Source organism: Cimex lectularius, unplaced genomic scaffold (assembly GCF_000648675.2).
Source record: "Cimex lectularius strain Harlan isolate CLEC.00 unplaced genomic scaffold, Clec_2.1 scaffold102, whole genome shotgun sequence".
Taxonomy (NCBI): Eukaryota; Metazoa; Arthropoda; class Insecta; order Hemiptera; family Cimicidae; genus Cimex; species Cimex lectularius.
The window spans coordinates 234,351-252,265 of record NW_019394228.1 but is presented as its reverse complement, the minus strand read 5'-3'; the positions used below and the strand labels follow the sequence as shown (position 1 = coordinate 252,265).

General features: G+C 30.8%; 1 protein-coding gene across 1 annotated transcript in view; it reads right to left on the bottom strand.

The window, feature by feature from the left end:
- Window positions 1-6,434: 6,434 nt before the first annotated feature.
- The window catches only part of LOC106664718 (AMP deaminase 2), a 98,177-nt gene continuing 86,696 nt past the window's right edge, over window positions 6,435-17,915 (bottom strand). Inside the window, exons 7-15 of the mRNA XM_014390671.2 lie at window positions 16,244-16,438; window positions 13,995-14,126; window positions 13,758-13,921; window positions 13,451-13,577; window positions 13,220-13,383; window positions 9,137-9,257; window positions 8,888-9,061; window positions 7,915-8,025; window positions 6,435-6,966 (exon numbers count right to left, since the gene is read on the bottom strand). Coding sequence (XP_014246157.1) covers window positions 6,823-6,966; window positions 7,915-8,025; window positions 8,888-9,061; window positions 9,137-9,257; window positions 13,220-13,383; window positions 13,451-13,577; window positions 13,758-13,921; window positions 13,995-14,126; window positions 16,244-16,438 — 1,332 coding nt within the window. The 3' untranslated portion in view covers window positions 6,435-6,822. The remainder of the gene's footprint in view (window positions 6,967-7,914; window positions 8,026-8,887; window positions 9,062-9,136; window positions 9,258-13,219; window positions 13,384-13,450; window positions 13,578-13,757; window positions 13,922-13,994; window positions 14,127-16,243; window positions 16,439-17,915) is intronic.

Sequence of the window (17,915 nt, the reverse complement as noted above, 5' to 3'; positions counted from 1 at the left end):
GAATTTTGTTTGTCTGTTTGATGGGAGAAGAAGTAGGGCCTGATTTGAGTTTGTGTCGTTGATAATTTTGTTAATTTTTCCTTGTACTCTTTTTTGCTGATTGCTACTGTTTGTTTTGTTTTATCAGCGGAAAACTTTTCGAGAAAGTCGAAAGCCATTTTTATTCCATCGGGGGTTTTCACTTCTTCGCTCACTTGCTCAAGAATAGGTTTAGACGGAGTGAATTCGAAAAACGACAGGCTTAGAAAAACTAACAGAAGAATTGTGCGGTTGTTCGTCATTAACTCCAATATTTTCACTTTCTTTTGATGGATCAAACATTTCTTCATCCGCACGTTGATCATTTCAGACTAATTTTCCAGGCGGATGTAGCAAAAGTGTCAAGCTCTTAGCTCGTTCAAATCGCTCAAAAAATATAGGCAAGTTAGGAATATAAGATATGATTAAATAATCTAGAAACAACCTGAAAAAATAGTGATGTTATGACTAAAAAGTCATTAGGTTATTAGTTTTTACAGAAAGAATAACTCAATTAAAAGAGAATATTTACATAAGTAGAGCTTTTTCCTTGATTCTTTCCGACGTTTTTTTTATTATTCTCCAGTCTTTCTCATTATGTCGGGTAAAATTTACCTGAGGAAAAGTCAAAGTCGCAATTATGTTTAAGCGTACATGTGGAGTTGTCACAGTTGAAGCACTCTTAAAGTCTAAAAGCAGAGGGTCGCTCAAACAAAAACTCCATTGTCAGTTAATATTTCGCCGAGAGAGCTTTTAATTATACCGGGCCGGTAATTAGGCACAACGGCCCGGCTATTTAACTTTTGATCTTTTCTTCTTCCCATTTGTTCACTTAGGCTTCGCCGTTTAGCAAGAAACACGGTAATTTCGGCCAACATCAACTACCGACTTTTTTTAAAGTCATTTAATACTGTACCTTTTAAGAGGGCAATTTGTTTCCTCTATTCTGACATGTCACAACACAACAGATATTTACGTCAACATAGTTATCCTTGCCTTAATGTAGCCTGGTCATGTTTAATTTTTACAATTTTTTGGTTGTTCTCTTCAACATTCTTGCAATTAGTACTATTTCTACACTTTTATATGAATATCGCTTAATATTGTAACAACTACAACACGTTTGTTTATGTTTTTTTTCCTGGTCATAACACAGACACCATGTCTTGAGGCTATCGTCGTTTTAGGCTAAATGTACCCTCTGTGGTCCATTTATCCACCACCAGTTGGCTAATCCAAATGATCCTATTTTGTTTGACCTCTCATTTCTATTACTACGCCAAATTTTTTCTTTCAACAAATTGATTTTTTTTATCCTTAACATCCTAGAATTCACGAAAGTTGGCTTTAAAAACTTTTAAATAAAAAACAAACAAAATAAAACCAGGAATTAGTTGTTCCAGAGGAGTTGTACAACATTTGCATAATCAAAATTTTTTGCATTGAAAATACGATCCTAAAGGCGAAATTAATCTAAAACCGACTGGCACATGAAGTAGGGGCGAACGACGCAAACCTGCACTACGTGATTAAATTACTAACGTTAACTCTTTTTAACTTCAAATTAACTTTTTTTAACAAACCAATATTGATTCTCCTAAAAATTAAAGAAAGAATCATTAGAAGTAAGAATATAGCATCTTTAATTTCAAAATAACGTTTTTTAATTTCGCAGTAAACTTTTTATAATTTCGAATGAACCCTTTTTAATTTCAACTTACACTGTTTTAATTTCAAAATAACCTTTTTTAATTTCAAATAAACCCTTTCTTAAAGCATTAAAAACCTAAGTAGATGGTATTACATATAATCAAGTAAAATAGTAATTTACAATAATAATAAAATTTAAAATAATAAATAAATAAAATTTAAATAAGATGTAATGTAAATATAATCATGTACCCTTTATGATCATTAATTATAATTATAATTAAAAATTATTTAAAATTAAATATAAAAAATCCAATTATTCTTCATCTGTTAGACTTCGGGATTTTTTAACATGTAAAATAATTGATCTTTTCAAAAACCATATGAAAATTTATACCAATTACAAGTAAAATTTGTACATAGATTAAAAATATCAACAAATGATGTTTCTATTAATTCTAGATTTTTACAAATATAGAATAATTCGTTTCTTAAAAATCTTACGAAAAGATAATATAAAATTAACTATAAAAATAAATTATTCTTCTAATAGTTCGAGATTTTTGAAAAACAAATTATTATTCCAATAATTTGAGGATTTTGAAAAATATTTAATATCTATTTTATAGATCAATTATTCTATAGTTAAAAATCTCTCGAGATAATAGAAGAATTGTTCGCTTTCTGCAGTAATTTTATTTAAATTTTTATAATTATTGTAAATAAATTTCATGTGGCATTTTGGATATAAACCCATTTTATGGTATGTAGCTTTATAACCCGGCGTTGCCTAGGGAGATAATAAAAAGTGTTATTTCTCTTTTTTGTAAATTCTGATGCCCATTATTTGTTATATGCCCATTTTATAGTCTCTAAACCCGCCCGGTACTAATAAAAACAAAGTGTGAAAGTTTCAACGAAATTGGTTAAGTAGTTTTCGTTTTATATATATATATGTGTGTGTGTGTGTGTGTGTGTTTTAGTTGGTCCTAGTTAACCAAAGTAATTATTCTATTGATTTATGATTTTTATGTAGTGTGGTTGAGATGAAAAATAAGTGTCACGAGCGGAATTCGAACCCACGACCTTCAATTTTGCCACAAAGGGGGAATTTTCAAAAAAGTTGTAGGTTGAGATGATGAGGGTGCCTCAGTGGACTGAAATCATGACAGCCAAAGTGGTTAAAACAACGGCGTATTTAACCAAAGGTCGTGGGTTCCGAGTCCCACCATCTCAACCACACTTTGCATAAAAATTGTAAACCATTTTACATTTTTAAAAAAAATTTCCAATTTAAAGAAGAATTGTAAGGTGTGGATTTGGTTATGGTAAAAAAACGAGAAAAAAAACGAAAAGAACAAAAGAAACTGCAATCACATGCCAATCTTTCGGCCTTCAGGGCAGAATTGCACTTTAGATGTATGTTAGATTCGTTGATTTATTGTGGATGTCAGCAGTTTTTCAGAGTTGAAAATGGTTCCACACATGGATGTTTGGATTAACAGTACTGGTTTAATTCTGAAGTAAAAGTTTTCTTGGATAAAAGTATGCAAAATAAACAAACCACAACGTGTGTGCTCATTTGCCCATGCATATTTTTATCAATTTCAAATTAACCCTTTTTAATTTCAAATTATCCCTTTATTTAAAACAATAAACTTAGGAGGTGGTATGAAACTATAAGCAAGTACAGTAAAATTCATGTATATTTGAAATTTAAAATTTGCATATACATGAATTTTACTTTACATGCTTATAGTTTTTTTAATGTTTTAAATAAAGGGATAATTTGAAATTAAAAGGTTAATTTGAAATTGAAAAATGTTAATTTGACATTCAAAAGCTATATAAACAGTCGCCTAGTTTTTCCATATTTTGACATTATTAGACCATAATTTGCTTCGTTAAAGTAACATATTTTTTAAGAATACTCTTCACTTACAAGGAGAGCTTACAGGTTGTAACTTGTTTTGTGATACAAGGAGGAAGAATATTAGAAACCTGCCCTAGCATAATTCCCAATGGGCTGATACATAAAATTATATAATTCTATTATACATTTTTTTAATATTGTTTACTGCATTTGTTGTGCACCTATTACAAGGTTATTATAAATTTGTTCATTTGTTTTTCCTTAGAATAAGAAATTATATAGGATACTATAAAAAGAAAGCAGATATACAAAATGTTACAAAACCAAAATGTGCTTCCAGTAGAGTTGGCAACTATTTATGAAAGTTAAGGTTTCTAGTTTCTTTGAGTTTTTAAAAACTTTATTTAACATAACCTTACAAATTACTTATTCCAATAAAGAGAGCTGAGATGAAAAATTTTGTCACCAGTGGGATTCGAACCCATGACCTTCGATTCAAAACACTGCTGCTCTAACCACTTGAGCTATCGTCACTTTTATCCCCTCAAACACCGACTCCTCATCTCAACCTACGACGGTTTGAATTTTCCCTCTTTTTGCCATATTTTCATGTGGGATCGAATCCTGCTCAAGACACTAATTTTTCATCTCAGCCAAACACCTGAAATAAAAAGAATAATTTATTGGAATAATTAATATGGTCAATTATGACCACTAAGCAAATATGGATTAATATACATTCAATAAAAGAGTTCTAATAAATGTTACAAATTTGGGCAGAGATTAGGCATGATGTTTAAGAGAGGGTCCGATGCGTAGCTCAATAGTTTACATCAGCATTTATTTTATTTTTTTTTTTTCGTTTTTCTTTTACAAGGGTTCACAACAGCAGAGGTCATATCACCCCAAGGGGTGTTGGTGTTTTTGAAAAAAAACAAAAGATTTGTAAGAATGTCAGGGTTGAATGCAGGGCCACTGGATTCGAACCCGGGACTTTAACCTTACAGTGATGAGCGCCATGTCAACACCTAAGGAACAGGGATAAAATAGGGTACCACAAGGCCTTCTGCACCTCAACCTGAGTAGATATGTTGTGCTCCGCTGCTTTTATAATTCACTGGCCAGCTTCAAGTTGTTAATCAACCTGCATAGCCTTGCGAGCAGCTTCTTAGTGTAGGATCTTGCTTGCGTCTTTTCCTCTCTTGGAAGCAAGAATTTACAACTAGAAAGACCTTCACAAAATAGAAATTGTGTTGTGCAGTCTCCTCCTATTCCTGGTAGTATCTGCATAGTGTTTCTTCTGACTGTACCCCTATTCAGTACACCTAAACCATTCTGGCCACTGACACCTCCATTAAGATGACTCCAGGGATAATCACGATGTAATATGTATTTATTTTCATCATCTTTAAAACTCTTAAATAAGAATTTTCATAGAATTAAAAAATGTACATTTTTTGGATGGAATCACAGTTGATATACAGTGTTTCAATTTAAAAAAAAGCATAACTGCTTTGGAGTTTATCCAATGTCCACAGTAATACATCTTTTGGAAAGCTGAATTCATCTTATTTTAGCCTATTTCAATAATTTTAAAATTTTATGTCATAAGTGAAGAAAAAATAATTACGAATTCAATAAACATTCCTCAAATGTATTACAATTAATTAAGGTTTTTAGTTGAGATAAAAAAGTCAATGGCACGAGCGGGATTCGAACCCACGATCTTCGGCTTGATACGCCGCTGCTCTACCACTTGAGCTATCGTGAGCAAAGCAGCAACATTTCTCCCAAATTGTCTCTGTTGTAATTAATATTTCATCAATATTTTCAATTTTTTTGTAGAGAACTAGATCGACTTCCCACCTCAACCGCACATTTTGAATTTTCCGTCCTTTTTGCCATTTCATTTGTCGTCGAGAATCCAATCCGATTACACGACATTTGAAAAAAGGCAAAAAGGAGGGAAAATTCAAAATGTGCGGTTGAGATGGGAAGTTGGTGTCCAAGTGGATCGAGGTCCACGATAGCTCAAGTGGTAGAGCAGCGGCGTATCAAGCCGAAGATCGTGGGTTCGAATCCCGCTCGTGACATTGACTTTTTTATCTCAACTAGAAACCTTAATTAATTGTAATATATTAATTGGTCAAGTGGACCACGAATTTAGTGAATTTTCCTCAAATGTATTATTTTATAGGTCCAGTTCCAATTTTTTTATAAGTTATATTTTATAAGTTCTAAAAGCTAGAAGGAACTAAAAGTTATCTTTATTTTTATAATTTTAGACAAAAATCTAAGACAATAAGGTTGCTGTGTGCTGTAAGGCAAATAATTGAATAAACAAATGTTTAGATTTTTCCAAAAATTTGTATTCCACGGTTTTTTGTAATGCAAAAAAACGAATATCAAGTTTGCTTCTTGCTTAAAAAAATAAAATATAAAAATAAAAAATAACTAACTTCGCTAGTCGCTCAATCATAAATGAGGTGTGCACTATGATGGGCCAAGGATTTTCAAAACTGAGATTACCCTACTATTATAATGTTAAACATAGAATAAAGTGGAACCAATCGTTGATTGCCTACAGCATAATTCATTTTTATTAAGTTATTTTATCAGGTTTTCAGCAAAGCAGCAACATTTCTCCCAAATTGTCTCTGTTGTAATTAATATTTCATCAATATTTTCAATTTTTTTGTAGAGAACTAGATGACCACGATAGGTTTATTCTAGCCAACAATCTTTCCAAAAGCTTGGCAAGGTACAGAGCAACATTACTGTGCACTTTTGACAATCGTGCATCAATAGTTTTGGAATTGCTTGGTTTTAAAGGGTAAATAAATCTTCAGGCCAGCATTATCGTTATCTGCCATTGAATATTTTATTTCATTAAGTAATATAAATTGTGTCCAATAAAATCATAAAATAAAAAAAAACATGAAAAGATCATAAAAGGATATAAAAATATTTCTCTCACATATCAAAGCTTCACAACATAAATTGTAAAAATTGATAAAATTGAAAACATAACTTATTAAATCCGACAAAATACAAAATATATGTAATCATGAAAAAGAGTAATGCCATAAAAGGTATATTGGTTATCAATTCCATTATTTTTAAATGGGGGAAGTAACTGTGTGAATTTCTAAAGGTTGTAAAGGTTAAGAAAATACGTCTAAACTATTTTTTTCCCTTTTCACAATATCAGCAAATGTAGTTCACTCAAATATTGATTTGAATATTGGTTTCCTATCTACTCATCACATTAATTTGTTTCTTTAAAACTTAAAAATATTTGAAAGTTCGTCAATCAAAGATTCAGTCCTGTAGGCTACTCTAATGTCTGGTACATTGGTTCGAGTTATGTCATTTCCAGCGATTCCTTCTTTCGTGTAGTTTGGCCCCAACCAATACTGCTTCATCTAGAAATGAAAAAAAATCATCCTTTAAAGAGAGAGCCATTAGAAGTAAGACGGTAGCATTTTTTTATTTCAAAATTACCCTTTTTAATTTCAAATTAACCTTTTTTAATTTTAAATTAATCCTTTTTAATTTCAAATGAAATTTTTTTAATTTTGAATTAAAATTTTTAATTTCAAATTAACCCTCTTTAATTTTAAATGAGCTGTTTTTGATCACAAATAAAATCTATGATTTTCAAATTAAAACTTTTTAATTTCAAATTAACTCTTTTAATGTCAAATGAGCCTTTTAAATTTCAAATGAACCCTTTTTAATTTCAAATTAAATCATTTTAATTTCATATTAGCTCTGTATTTCAAAATGACACGTTTTAATTTGAAGTTAATCCTTTTCTTAAATCATCAAAAAAAAATTAGATGATATGAAATGTAACGTAAAATTGATGTATGTGATTTTTTTTTAATATAAAATAATTGGGTTCTAATAAGATCATAAACAAATTAATTACAATTAAAAGTAAAAGTTGCATAAAATTAAATATAAAAACCAGATGCTTTATTAATTTGAATGCCTTTTAAATATAAAATAATTTGTCTAGAAAATAATTATTTTTAAAAAATCTTGAATTAACAAAAAAAGCATTTGTTTATATATAACTTTTAATTTTATTTGTAATTAATTTTCATGTGGCATTTTATATAAAAACCCATTTAATTTATTTTTATATTCGATTTTATATACCATTTAACTAACATTGCAATTAATTTTTATGTGATCCTCTAACAGCGCAATTATATTAGATTATATATATTTTTTTTTTTAATTCGCAAATACACAGAAATTTTACTTTACATGCTTATATTTCAATACCACTGTCAAGTTTTTTGAACGCTTTAAATAAATGATTAATTTTATATTAAAAAGTTAAATATGTTGTGTATATTGACCTCATGGGGAAATCCACTCATTAGTACACTGTTACGGGCTAGTTCACTCATATCGCACGAGCTCAATTTCCAAACTTGTGCAGCAATACTGTATTCTTCCATCAAAGGCTCCTGAAACACAGAGAATTCCATATTTCAATAATTTTCAAATTTTGAAGTATCAAAAAAAGTAAGAGAGATGTCAGAAACGTTATGTATGTAACAAGTAAGAACATTTTCCTTCCAAATAAATGTAACAAAAGATAGATCCAAAATGGAACATGGACTGAGGGAGGCGATGGCCCAAATCTTGACCTAGAGAAACCTTCAAGGTGTGATACATGCAATAGAACTCTGTGCACAAGAAATGTCTAAAAAAAGGGACTAAAAGGTACACATATTCTCAGACATCCATTGAAGGCTTTAGTCTTCTCAACTTTCAATTCAACATTTGTCTGAGGACACTTATCTCAAACTTGCGGGAAAATGAAATCAGATGATTCTGCTGTGGGTGCTAGGGAAAGGGGAGGGAGAGGGAGAAGGAGAAGGGGAGGGGGAGGTGAGTGAAAAGAAAGTGAAAGGGGGAGGGTGAAGGAGAGGAAATGAGAGTGAAGGAGAGAGGTAGAAGGAGGGAGAGGGAGAGGGTGTGGGAGATGGAGAGGGGGATGTAAGTGAGCGGGAAAGTGAAAGGGAGAGGAGGGAGAGGGAATGGGAGTGAAGGAGGGAGGAAGAGGAAGGGAGAAGGAGGGAGCGGGAGAGGGAGGAGAGTGGGAGTGGGAGAGGTGAGTGAGAGGGAAAGTGAAAGGGAGAAGGTGAGGGAGAGGGAATGGGAGTGAAGGAGGGAGGAAAAGGGAGTGAGAAGGAGGGAAAGGGAGAGGGAGTGAGAGTGGGTGAGGGAGACTGTGAAAGAGAGAGAGAGAGAGAGAGAGAGAGAGAGAGAGAGAGAGAGAGAGAACTTTGTTAAAAAAAATAATCATAAATTTTAAAAACATACCTTAGTGAAATGAAACTGTAATGGATCGTCAGTACTTAAAGAAACGCAGAGGCCACGAGCCAAATACTCAGGCAATGGATTCCTATGATAGTTAAGGAATAGTGAATTGTTGCTCAGTGGAGACATTGCAATTCCAATTTGTGCAAGATAGTATAGGTATTGTAAGACAGGGACCTTGAAAATTAACATCATTATCGTATTGATAGTGGAAAAATTAAATTATAATTAAAAACAAAAATCAGTTGTTACCTTTCTCAGGAGAAGTCCATGAGATATATTTTCTGCCATCATAAAACCGCATACTAAATGCTGGATTGGGCCTGCTTCTCCACAATGTGGCCGTAGGACAAAAGTGTTCAAACCTTTTTCCCTGAAATGTGAAATTCTTTTTAATGACACCAATTTTACAAGATGTAATAATGCAATTGTTATACATATATCATTTAAATAATATTTTAAAATTTTCAGAACATATCCCATAATTTACTGCGTTTATTGCAAGTTTAAACTGAGAGGATTAAAAATGAAGTATTCTGATGTTGGAGCTCAAAGAGGAAACACCTTGCATGTCAATTCATTCTATTTAGTCCTTTTCCCCAGTGCTTCTTTTTTGTTAAGGGTTGTGTTACATATAGTTTTTATTGTATATTGAGTAGTTTCATTTGTATAAGAAGAAAATTTTATTTCGTTTTGTGTATAGTTTAGTTAACCCCATCTAGAATAATAACCGAAGAAGACTATGGCAACGTCATCACATAGCCGATTTGAATCAACTAAACTGCCAAGTTACTGGAGGTACACAGGAAAGTAAAACACCAGAAATACTTAGGCAAATTCTTAAAACAAGGAAAAAGGCTAAATCTTTGAACAGCAACAAGTAGAACAGCCTTTTACAATGCGTAGAAAGAGCTTGGTGAAATCCAACATACCAATTATAATTTCAAGCAACGCGTAATGTACCACGTAATGGATGCAATAGTCAAAGTTAAAAAAAAGCACAAGTAATGGCACTCATAGATCTACAACACACCTTTGACAAACTGTAGCACCGAGAATTGCATTACAAATTAAAAATGCTTAGTCTTCCTGAGCACATATGAATTACTAGTTTTTCTTGGGAATCTTTCAATGTTTACTTTAATTATTCAGAAATCGTGAGATGCGGAGTGGTGTGATGTAGGTTTCAGAAAAACATTTTCTTTATCGTGCCAACGTTTCGATCTTTATTGAGATCATCTTCAGGGCCTGGGATTTACAAACATTGTTTACATTTAACAAATACATTTAGGATGTGGAAAAGTGAATTTATACAATACAAAATATATTTTTTATATTCAAAGTATTTCTACTCATTCAAAGTGTTTGTCTTCTGTGTAATTGTGCCATTCCTACGTGTCCTGTTGAGAGTGCCAGTGAGATTTTGCTATTTTGTGTTTATATACGTGGAGTTTGAAAAGGTGGGGAAGGAAGTCGGTATAGAAAAGACTTTTTGTATAAGGCGTCGGCTTCTTTGTGGTGAAAAGGGCCGACGAAGGGAAAAAATGTGTTGGTAATGGTTCGGCCAAATTACGGATAGCTACTCGAGAGGGCACTCTCAACACGACACGCAAGAATGGCACAATTGCACAGAAGACCAACACTTTGAGCCCTGAAGATGATCTCAATAAAGATCGAAACGTAGCACGATAAAGAAAATGTTTTTCTGAAAGCTACATCTCACTAAACCGCATCTCACGATTTCAGAATACTTATGCTATCTATATTGAATTTGATTAATGAGGCGTAGCTGCGACTGAGTTTACATGTATCTGTTCTGTAATTGATGCTGTGTTTATCTCTGTTGATATAAACCATTTCTAAGAAATTACGTTTATGTTTGTTTTGTTATTAAACACATTTCTCTCGTCCGATAAAATCAAAATAGCTTTCAAAAATTATAAAACAATCCAAACACGTTTTTCCAAAATTAAAGATCCCACACCAAAAACAAATAAATCTGACGTAATCTACAAGATCAACTGTTTAAATTGTCCGGTAACTTACATCGGTCTTACATCCCAATATCTGGACAAGAGAGTAAAGCAACATATCTATGATTGCAAAAAACTCAAGCAAAATCCTACAGCACTCGCTACCCACCATTTTGAACACCAACACAATTTCGACTTCAAAAATCCAAAAATATTACATACAGAACAAAACAAACATAAACGTAATTTCTTAGAAATGTTTCGACTTCAAAAATCCAAAAATATTACATACAGAACAAAACAAACATAAACGTAATTTATTAGAAATGGTTTATATCAAAAGAGATAAACACAGCATCAATTACAGAACAGATATATGTAAACTCAGTCGCAGCTACGCCAATATCATTAATCAAATTCAATACAGATAACATACCTATATCATCACATTACATTCCACACATCAAATATTTTTCACATAGTCTAATTTTCCAACAATTTAGCTTTCCTTTTCCTATTTATCCCTTTCTATATAATCCTGAAAGGATAATCTGGCCGAACCATTACCAACACATTTTTTCCCTTCGTCGGCTCTTTTCACCTCAAAGAAGCCGACGCCTTATACAAAAATGTCTTTTCTATACCGACTTCCTTCCCCACCCCTTCAAAATCCAACGTATATAAACATAAAACAGCAAAATCCCACTGGCACTCTCGATACGACACGCAAGAATGGCACAAGTACACAGAAGACAAACACTTTGAGTGAGTAGAAATACTTTGATTGAAAATAAATAATATATTTTGCATTGTATAAATTCATTTTTCCACATCCAAAATGTATTTGTTAAATGTAAACAATGTTTGCAAATCCCAGGCCCTGAAGATGATCTCAATAAAGATCGAAACGTTGGCACGATAAACAAAATGTTTTTCTGAAACCTACATCACACCAGACCGCATCTCACGATTTCTAAGTAAATGTCTTTTCTATACCCACTTCCTTCCCCACCCCTTCAAAATCCAACGTATATAAACATAAAACAGCAAAATCCCACTGGCACTCTCGATACGACACGCAAGAATGGCACAAGTACACAGAAGACAAACACTTTGAGTGAGTAGAAATACTTTGATTGAAAATAAATAATATATTTTGCATTGTATAAATTCATTTTTCCACATCCAAAATGTATTTGTTAAATGTAAACAATGTTTGCAAATCCCAGGCCCTGAAGATGATCTCTATAAGGATCTAAACGTTGGCACGATAAAGAAAATGTTTTTCTGAAATCTACATCACACCAGACCGCATCTCACGATTTCTGAATAATTATCGATTAACGGTTACTAATCACCACACACGTTTATTTTAATACATAAATCGCCAGTAGTCCCATGTGAATCCTCACCCTCCTACCAGTCCCTGGGACAACTAACTTTTTTGAAAGAATTTTAAGTTTGTAGTTGAGGAAACTAGAAAAGATCAATACTTTTGTTCATTTAGTTAGTTATCAATCATCTTGTAAATTAATCACACATCAGTGAATATAACACAAGACAATTGGTCTTATTATATACACTCACATTTTTACAATGTAAAACCTAGGTAATATTATAAATTTTTCATTAAATATGTTAAATATGGCAATTTTATTTTAAAATATATAACAAGAGGATCATTATTCAAAATTTCAAAAACTACAAAGAATGCAAACAATTTATCATTTCAAAAATTTTAAATTGTAGTTAAGATATTTTAAAGTTAACATTTAATTTGGTTGGTTTTGTTCATACTACACCTTTATTCTTTATTATTTTTGTTTATTTGTTTGTTTTTCATTTTTCATTATGCTTTTGTAAATATATATTCTGTTTATTTCTTTGAAGATCTACAAAAAAACTCATGCTGTCTAGTACAAGCTTTGCTTTTTGACAGCAGGCAGAGATGTACCAAAATATTATTTTTGTTATAAATTTATATTGTTGCAAATAAAGATTTATTATCATTATTATTATTATTTATACCCTAAGGATACTAAAAGTCTCATTTTGGATGAGGGTTAGGTATACAGGGGGTCCCATAGTACTTCAGATGTTAATAGTAAGTTGTATTGCAAAAATATAAAGGTGGAATCTCTTCAAGGATCGGTCCTGATCTTCACTACTGTTCAACCTCTACTTGCATGACCAAATAGCTGAAAGTGTATGCCGATGGTATCAGGGCCAGTCAAGGTACGAAGGCAGGCTCCTAGATTCAAGCCTTATACAAGATCAGTTGTGATTAAATATGTGTATGAGTTTATTTAAGCAAAATATAAATGAATAATAATAAAACTTGAACTAGTGAAAAACTACTTACTTTCTGAAGTTATTTAGAACTGTCAGGTTTGCAAATGTGTAGTACTGGTAATAGCCATACGGAGGATTCTCAATGTCACTCCATTGTTCTGGAGTTGAGACATCTTTATCAAAAAGCGGATTTTCTGGTTTGCTTTCATCATCGACAGAATCAAAACCAATAACCTGCAAATTATAATAATAACCAAACAAAAAAAAATATTTAAAAAAAATTTACAAAAAGTCAACTTACATATTGCAAAAACCTGTGCAGATTAGGATGACTGTGAGGGTCGTTTGTCACTTCAAACAACGGTTTGAATATGTTATCGAGAAATTCTTGAAAATTTGTCATTAACTTGTTTGATTTAAAGATATCGCTATAAAAATAACAATTACACATTAATCGCACATAATAATAGAATAATGAAAAATTCAATCAATAAACTTAAAGGTAAAGATAATTATTTTCTAATAAACTAGGGAATTTTAAATTATATCATTATACTAAGCATACAACAAAATAAAATTGAAGTTTGTTGTTGTTGAAAATTACTTACAACAAACGTGGAATTTGAATTAACCATCTAACGTTATCGCTGTATACATTATATGTAATGGCCCAAGTAGCTAATTTGTCCCATTCGTTTATGTTCTTCCCATAGATAGATAAACGAAGTTCTGCATTTTGATATTTGCTTTCCTCCAAATCTGAAGCGACCTCCTATAATTGATTAACTGTAAAATACATTTTGTTGTGCATTTGGCAGTTTGAGGTAGAAATTTTGATATCTTACTTTAATTATCCTTGCAAAATACTTTCCGTTTAGATAATTGTCAGTTTTAAGGAACACCTCTCGTAAACGACTCTCGCCTATTGGATTGTATTTGGCGTTGAATTTGTCAAAACGATGAAAGGTATTTCTGTCCTATTATAGAAAAAAACAAATACACTGAAAATCAATATTGCTAATAGATGACCATGTGAAAATTAATTACAATTAAAATTAAAAGTTATATAAAAATAAAGGGTTCTTCTTTTAATTTGAAAATTCTTATCTAAAATACACACCTGAATATTAATTAAAAATTGGAATTAGATTACATAAAATTAAATATAAAAACAAATGGTTCTTCTTTGATTCAAGGTTTTTAAAAGTATAAACGTTTCATATAAAAAATAATTGTTTTAAATTGTTTAAAATGTAGAATGAACAGACGAATCGTATGTTTTTATAGTGACTTTATTATTAACTTTTCACATGGTTTTTAAAAAACCAATTATTGTATATTTGTTAAAAATCAAGAATTAATAGAACAATCATTTGTTTATATATTTAATTTTACATAAGTTTTAATTGTAATTAATTTAAAATGGTTAGTTTGAAGTAAAAAGGGTTATTTTGATGTTAGGAAAGGTTAATTTGAAATTAAAAAGGATCATTTTTTTTCAAGTTAATTTGAGGAAAAAAGCTACATTCCTACTACTAATGATTCTTTTTTATTGTCCAGATGTTGCCTTATCCTTTCTTTTTATACATATACTTTTTTTAGTAAATTTGTATAAGGTCGTTTAAAAACCCAGTTATTTTACATATGAAAGAAAATTTTCCAATAGATAGAGGTTTTACTTTACATACATATTTTCATATTATAACCTAAGTGTGTTTAATCCTTCTAAGAAAAAGTTACTTTGAAATTTAAAAGGGTTAATTTGAAGTAAAAAGGGTTACTTTGATGTTAGGAAAAGTTAATTTGAAGATAGTAAAGGTAAATTTGAAATTAAAAAGGGCTAATTTGAAGTTAAAAAAAGTTAATTTGAAATTAAAAAGAGTTACTTTGAAATTAAAAAAACTATTAATTTGAAATTAAAAAGGATTAATTTGCAATTAAAAAGATTAACTTGAAATTAAAAAGGAACATTTTGATTTTTTAAGTTAATTTGAGAGAGAAAGCTACATTCTTACTGCTAATGATTCGTTATTAAAATTAGTTTTTCAATTTCTTTGTCTTAGCCTTTATTTTTATATGTATATGTTTTTTTATCAGTTTTTATAGTCATCTAAAAGCCCAATTATTTTATATACAAAAAAATTGCAAATACACAGAGATTTTATTTTACATGCTTATTTTCATACCATATCCTAAGTTGGTTTAATGATTTAAAGAAATGGTGAATTTGAAGTTTAAGAGCGTTAATTCATTATTAAAAGTGGATAATTTGAAATTAAAAGGTTAATTTTAAGTTAAAAAGGTTACTTTGAAATTAAAAAGGTTAATGCAGCACAATTATAATAAGACATACTCATAAGTATACTGTGTTAATTTATTAATTAACCCTAATTTCACAAGTCTTGGTGTAGACAGGGTTGACTCTCAAGCACATACATTTCTTAAACAGGTTTATTAGCGTCTCAATCCTCATTATTGAGTGTTTAATAGTGGTACTCAAAAGTGTAAATTTAAATAAAATTAATTGGAATTAAGAAGGGTTAATTTGAAGTTAGTAAAGGTAAATTTGAAATTAAAAAGGGTTAATTTGAAGTTAAAAAAAGTTAACTTGAAATTAAAAAGAGTTACTTTGAAATTAAAAAACTATTAATTTGAAATATGTGATGGTGAAGTATATAATTGTTTATTTAACAACATGGATTTAACATCATGTAGTAATGGGTATTGTAGTTTTTTTTTACATACATAATTTGTATGTTATGCAATGCAAAGGAAGAAACAGCCAGGTATACTAATGAAATCCGCTCAATGAAAAATGAAGACATAACCTAAGGGTATGAAGAAGACCTGAAAAAATATTGGCCTACAACTTCTTAAATGTAGGACGGAGTCAATTGAACTTAACTAATGAACTAGGAAGAGTACAAAAAGTCAAAAGACTACAGTGATTTGGGAATACAAAACGTCCTCATCGTAAACAATATTCGATAGAAAATATTTCAAATTGATTTTGTTATGTTCATTCAAATTTTTTTTATAGATTTTCGGTATAAATTTACTTATCTGGATAAGCTTTATATTCCATTTAACTTACTGCGTGTACGTCTAGCATGTCTACAGTCAGGTCATATGATGTCAAATTCATCGATTGGAAAACTTCTTTCAGCGTCATTTTCTCATCTTTTGTTTGCGTAACCACTTCATCCAAATGGTTTTTCAGAGTTTTCTTGATGAACCGCAGTAAATGTTTCTGATTCATGCAAGACGCTGCATGTATATGGGTATCCACCTAAAAATAAAAAATAATTAGGAGTTGCAGAAATAAATTTTACATGTGATAATTTTTATGTCTTCATGATTAGAGAAAGTTAACTAACTCTCAACATCATTAATGTTTTTCAAAACTATAAATAATATGGCCGTTTGTAAGATTGTGTGTGAAACAATTGCATACAGATTTGGGTAGTCGGGATAAGGGCTCAAACAACAATATTTTTTTTCATATTATTTTCTATCAAAAAGACTTGGACTTTGCTTGGATTTGAACCCATAGCAATACATGGTGGTACGATGCCCCAACCACTTGGCCCGCGCAGTACTCTTGATAATTGATGTCAATCGCTTAAAGCCAAAATAACTCTGATATTACAACATAAATAATTAACTCATTTGGGGATTTTCAAGCATTTCCACTTTTACTCTATTCCAAAAACTAACAAGGCTGGTGAATACATATGAAGGATCATAGATTTTAATGAAACTTTTTTAGTGATACTAGATCAAAAAATAATTGGCATATGTTCAACCATTCTTACCAAAGGGCCCTAGGAGAAAAGGAAAAAATATTTTAACTAGTTTAAACATATTTTTTAAAATGTGCTTTTCTACCTTTGTTGTGCATATATTATTTAAACACCCTTTAACACTAAAATACAACTTTTCATCACAATAAACAAAACATACATTTTTGTTTCGATTCGTCATGCGATTTTTTAATTAATTTTTTTATGATGTACAGTGTCCTTTTTAAAAATTCATAACTTTTCTCCATTTCCTCCAAAATTTTAAAGTTTATACTATTTTTTGAAATCCGAATATTTTTTCTTTCATGCTATGTCAACAACATCTTAATATCTTGTCATTATAAACGAGAGAAAAAGGACAAAAACTAAAACATTTTATTTCTCCGGTCCTAATTTATTTCAGGAGGTAAGATTTGAGCCATTATGTATAGTTTATGTGGGTTGTTCTTAACCTCTGTACAGATTCTGGTAGATCAACAGAGTCATTTAAAAGTTATCAACTTTTTGGTGATTTTGAATAAAAATCAGAAGCAAGGCAAAAATTTTGAATTTCTTCTTTTTATTTTTCAAAAAATTGTAAGTAGGAGTTTTCAGGGGTGCAAAAGACGAATATTTAATATTCTCTAACTTTAAAAAAATCCCTTGATTGCTACGTTGAAATTGTATTTGGCAGCTACCCAAGGTGATTGTAGATATTGAAATACGTAATTTGTGACCGAATGATGTAGTCTTGAAGTCTTGAAAGAAAGGGAATGTTGAGGTCATTATGGATGGTGATGTAGCAGCAAGCTTGTAGGATTTTTCTTGGGACTTCTGAATCAAATGATTGGATGGGTTTGATATTGGATGACTTCGTCATACCCCTCAGTTCTGCATCCTATGTCCAAAAAAATTATGGATTTTTCAGTCATGACTGGTTCTAGCAGTCTTCTTAGTCAACCAAATCTTATACTCAGTTCTTGT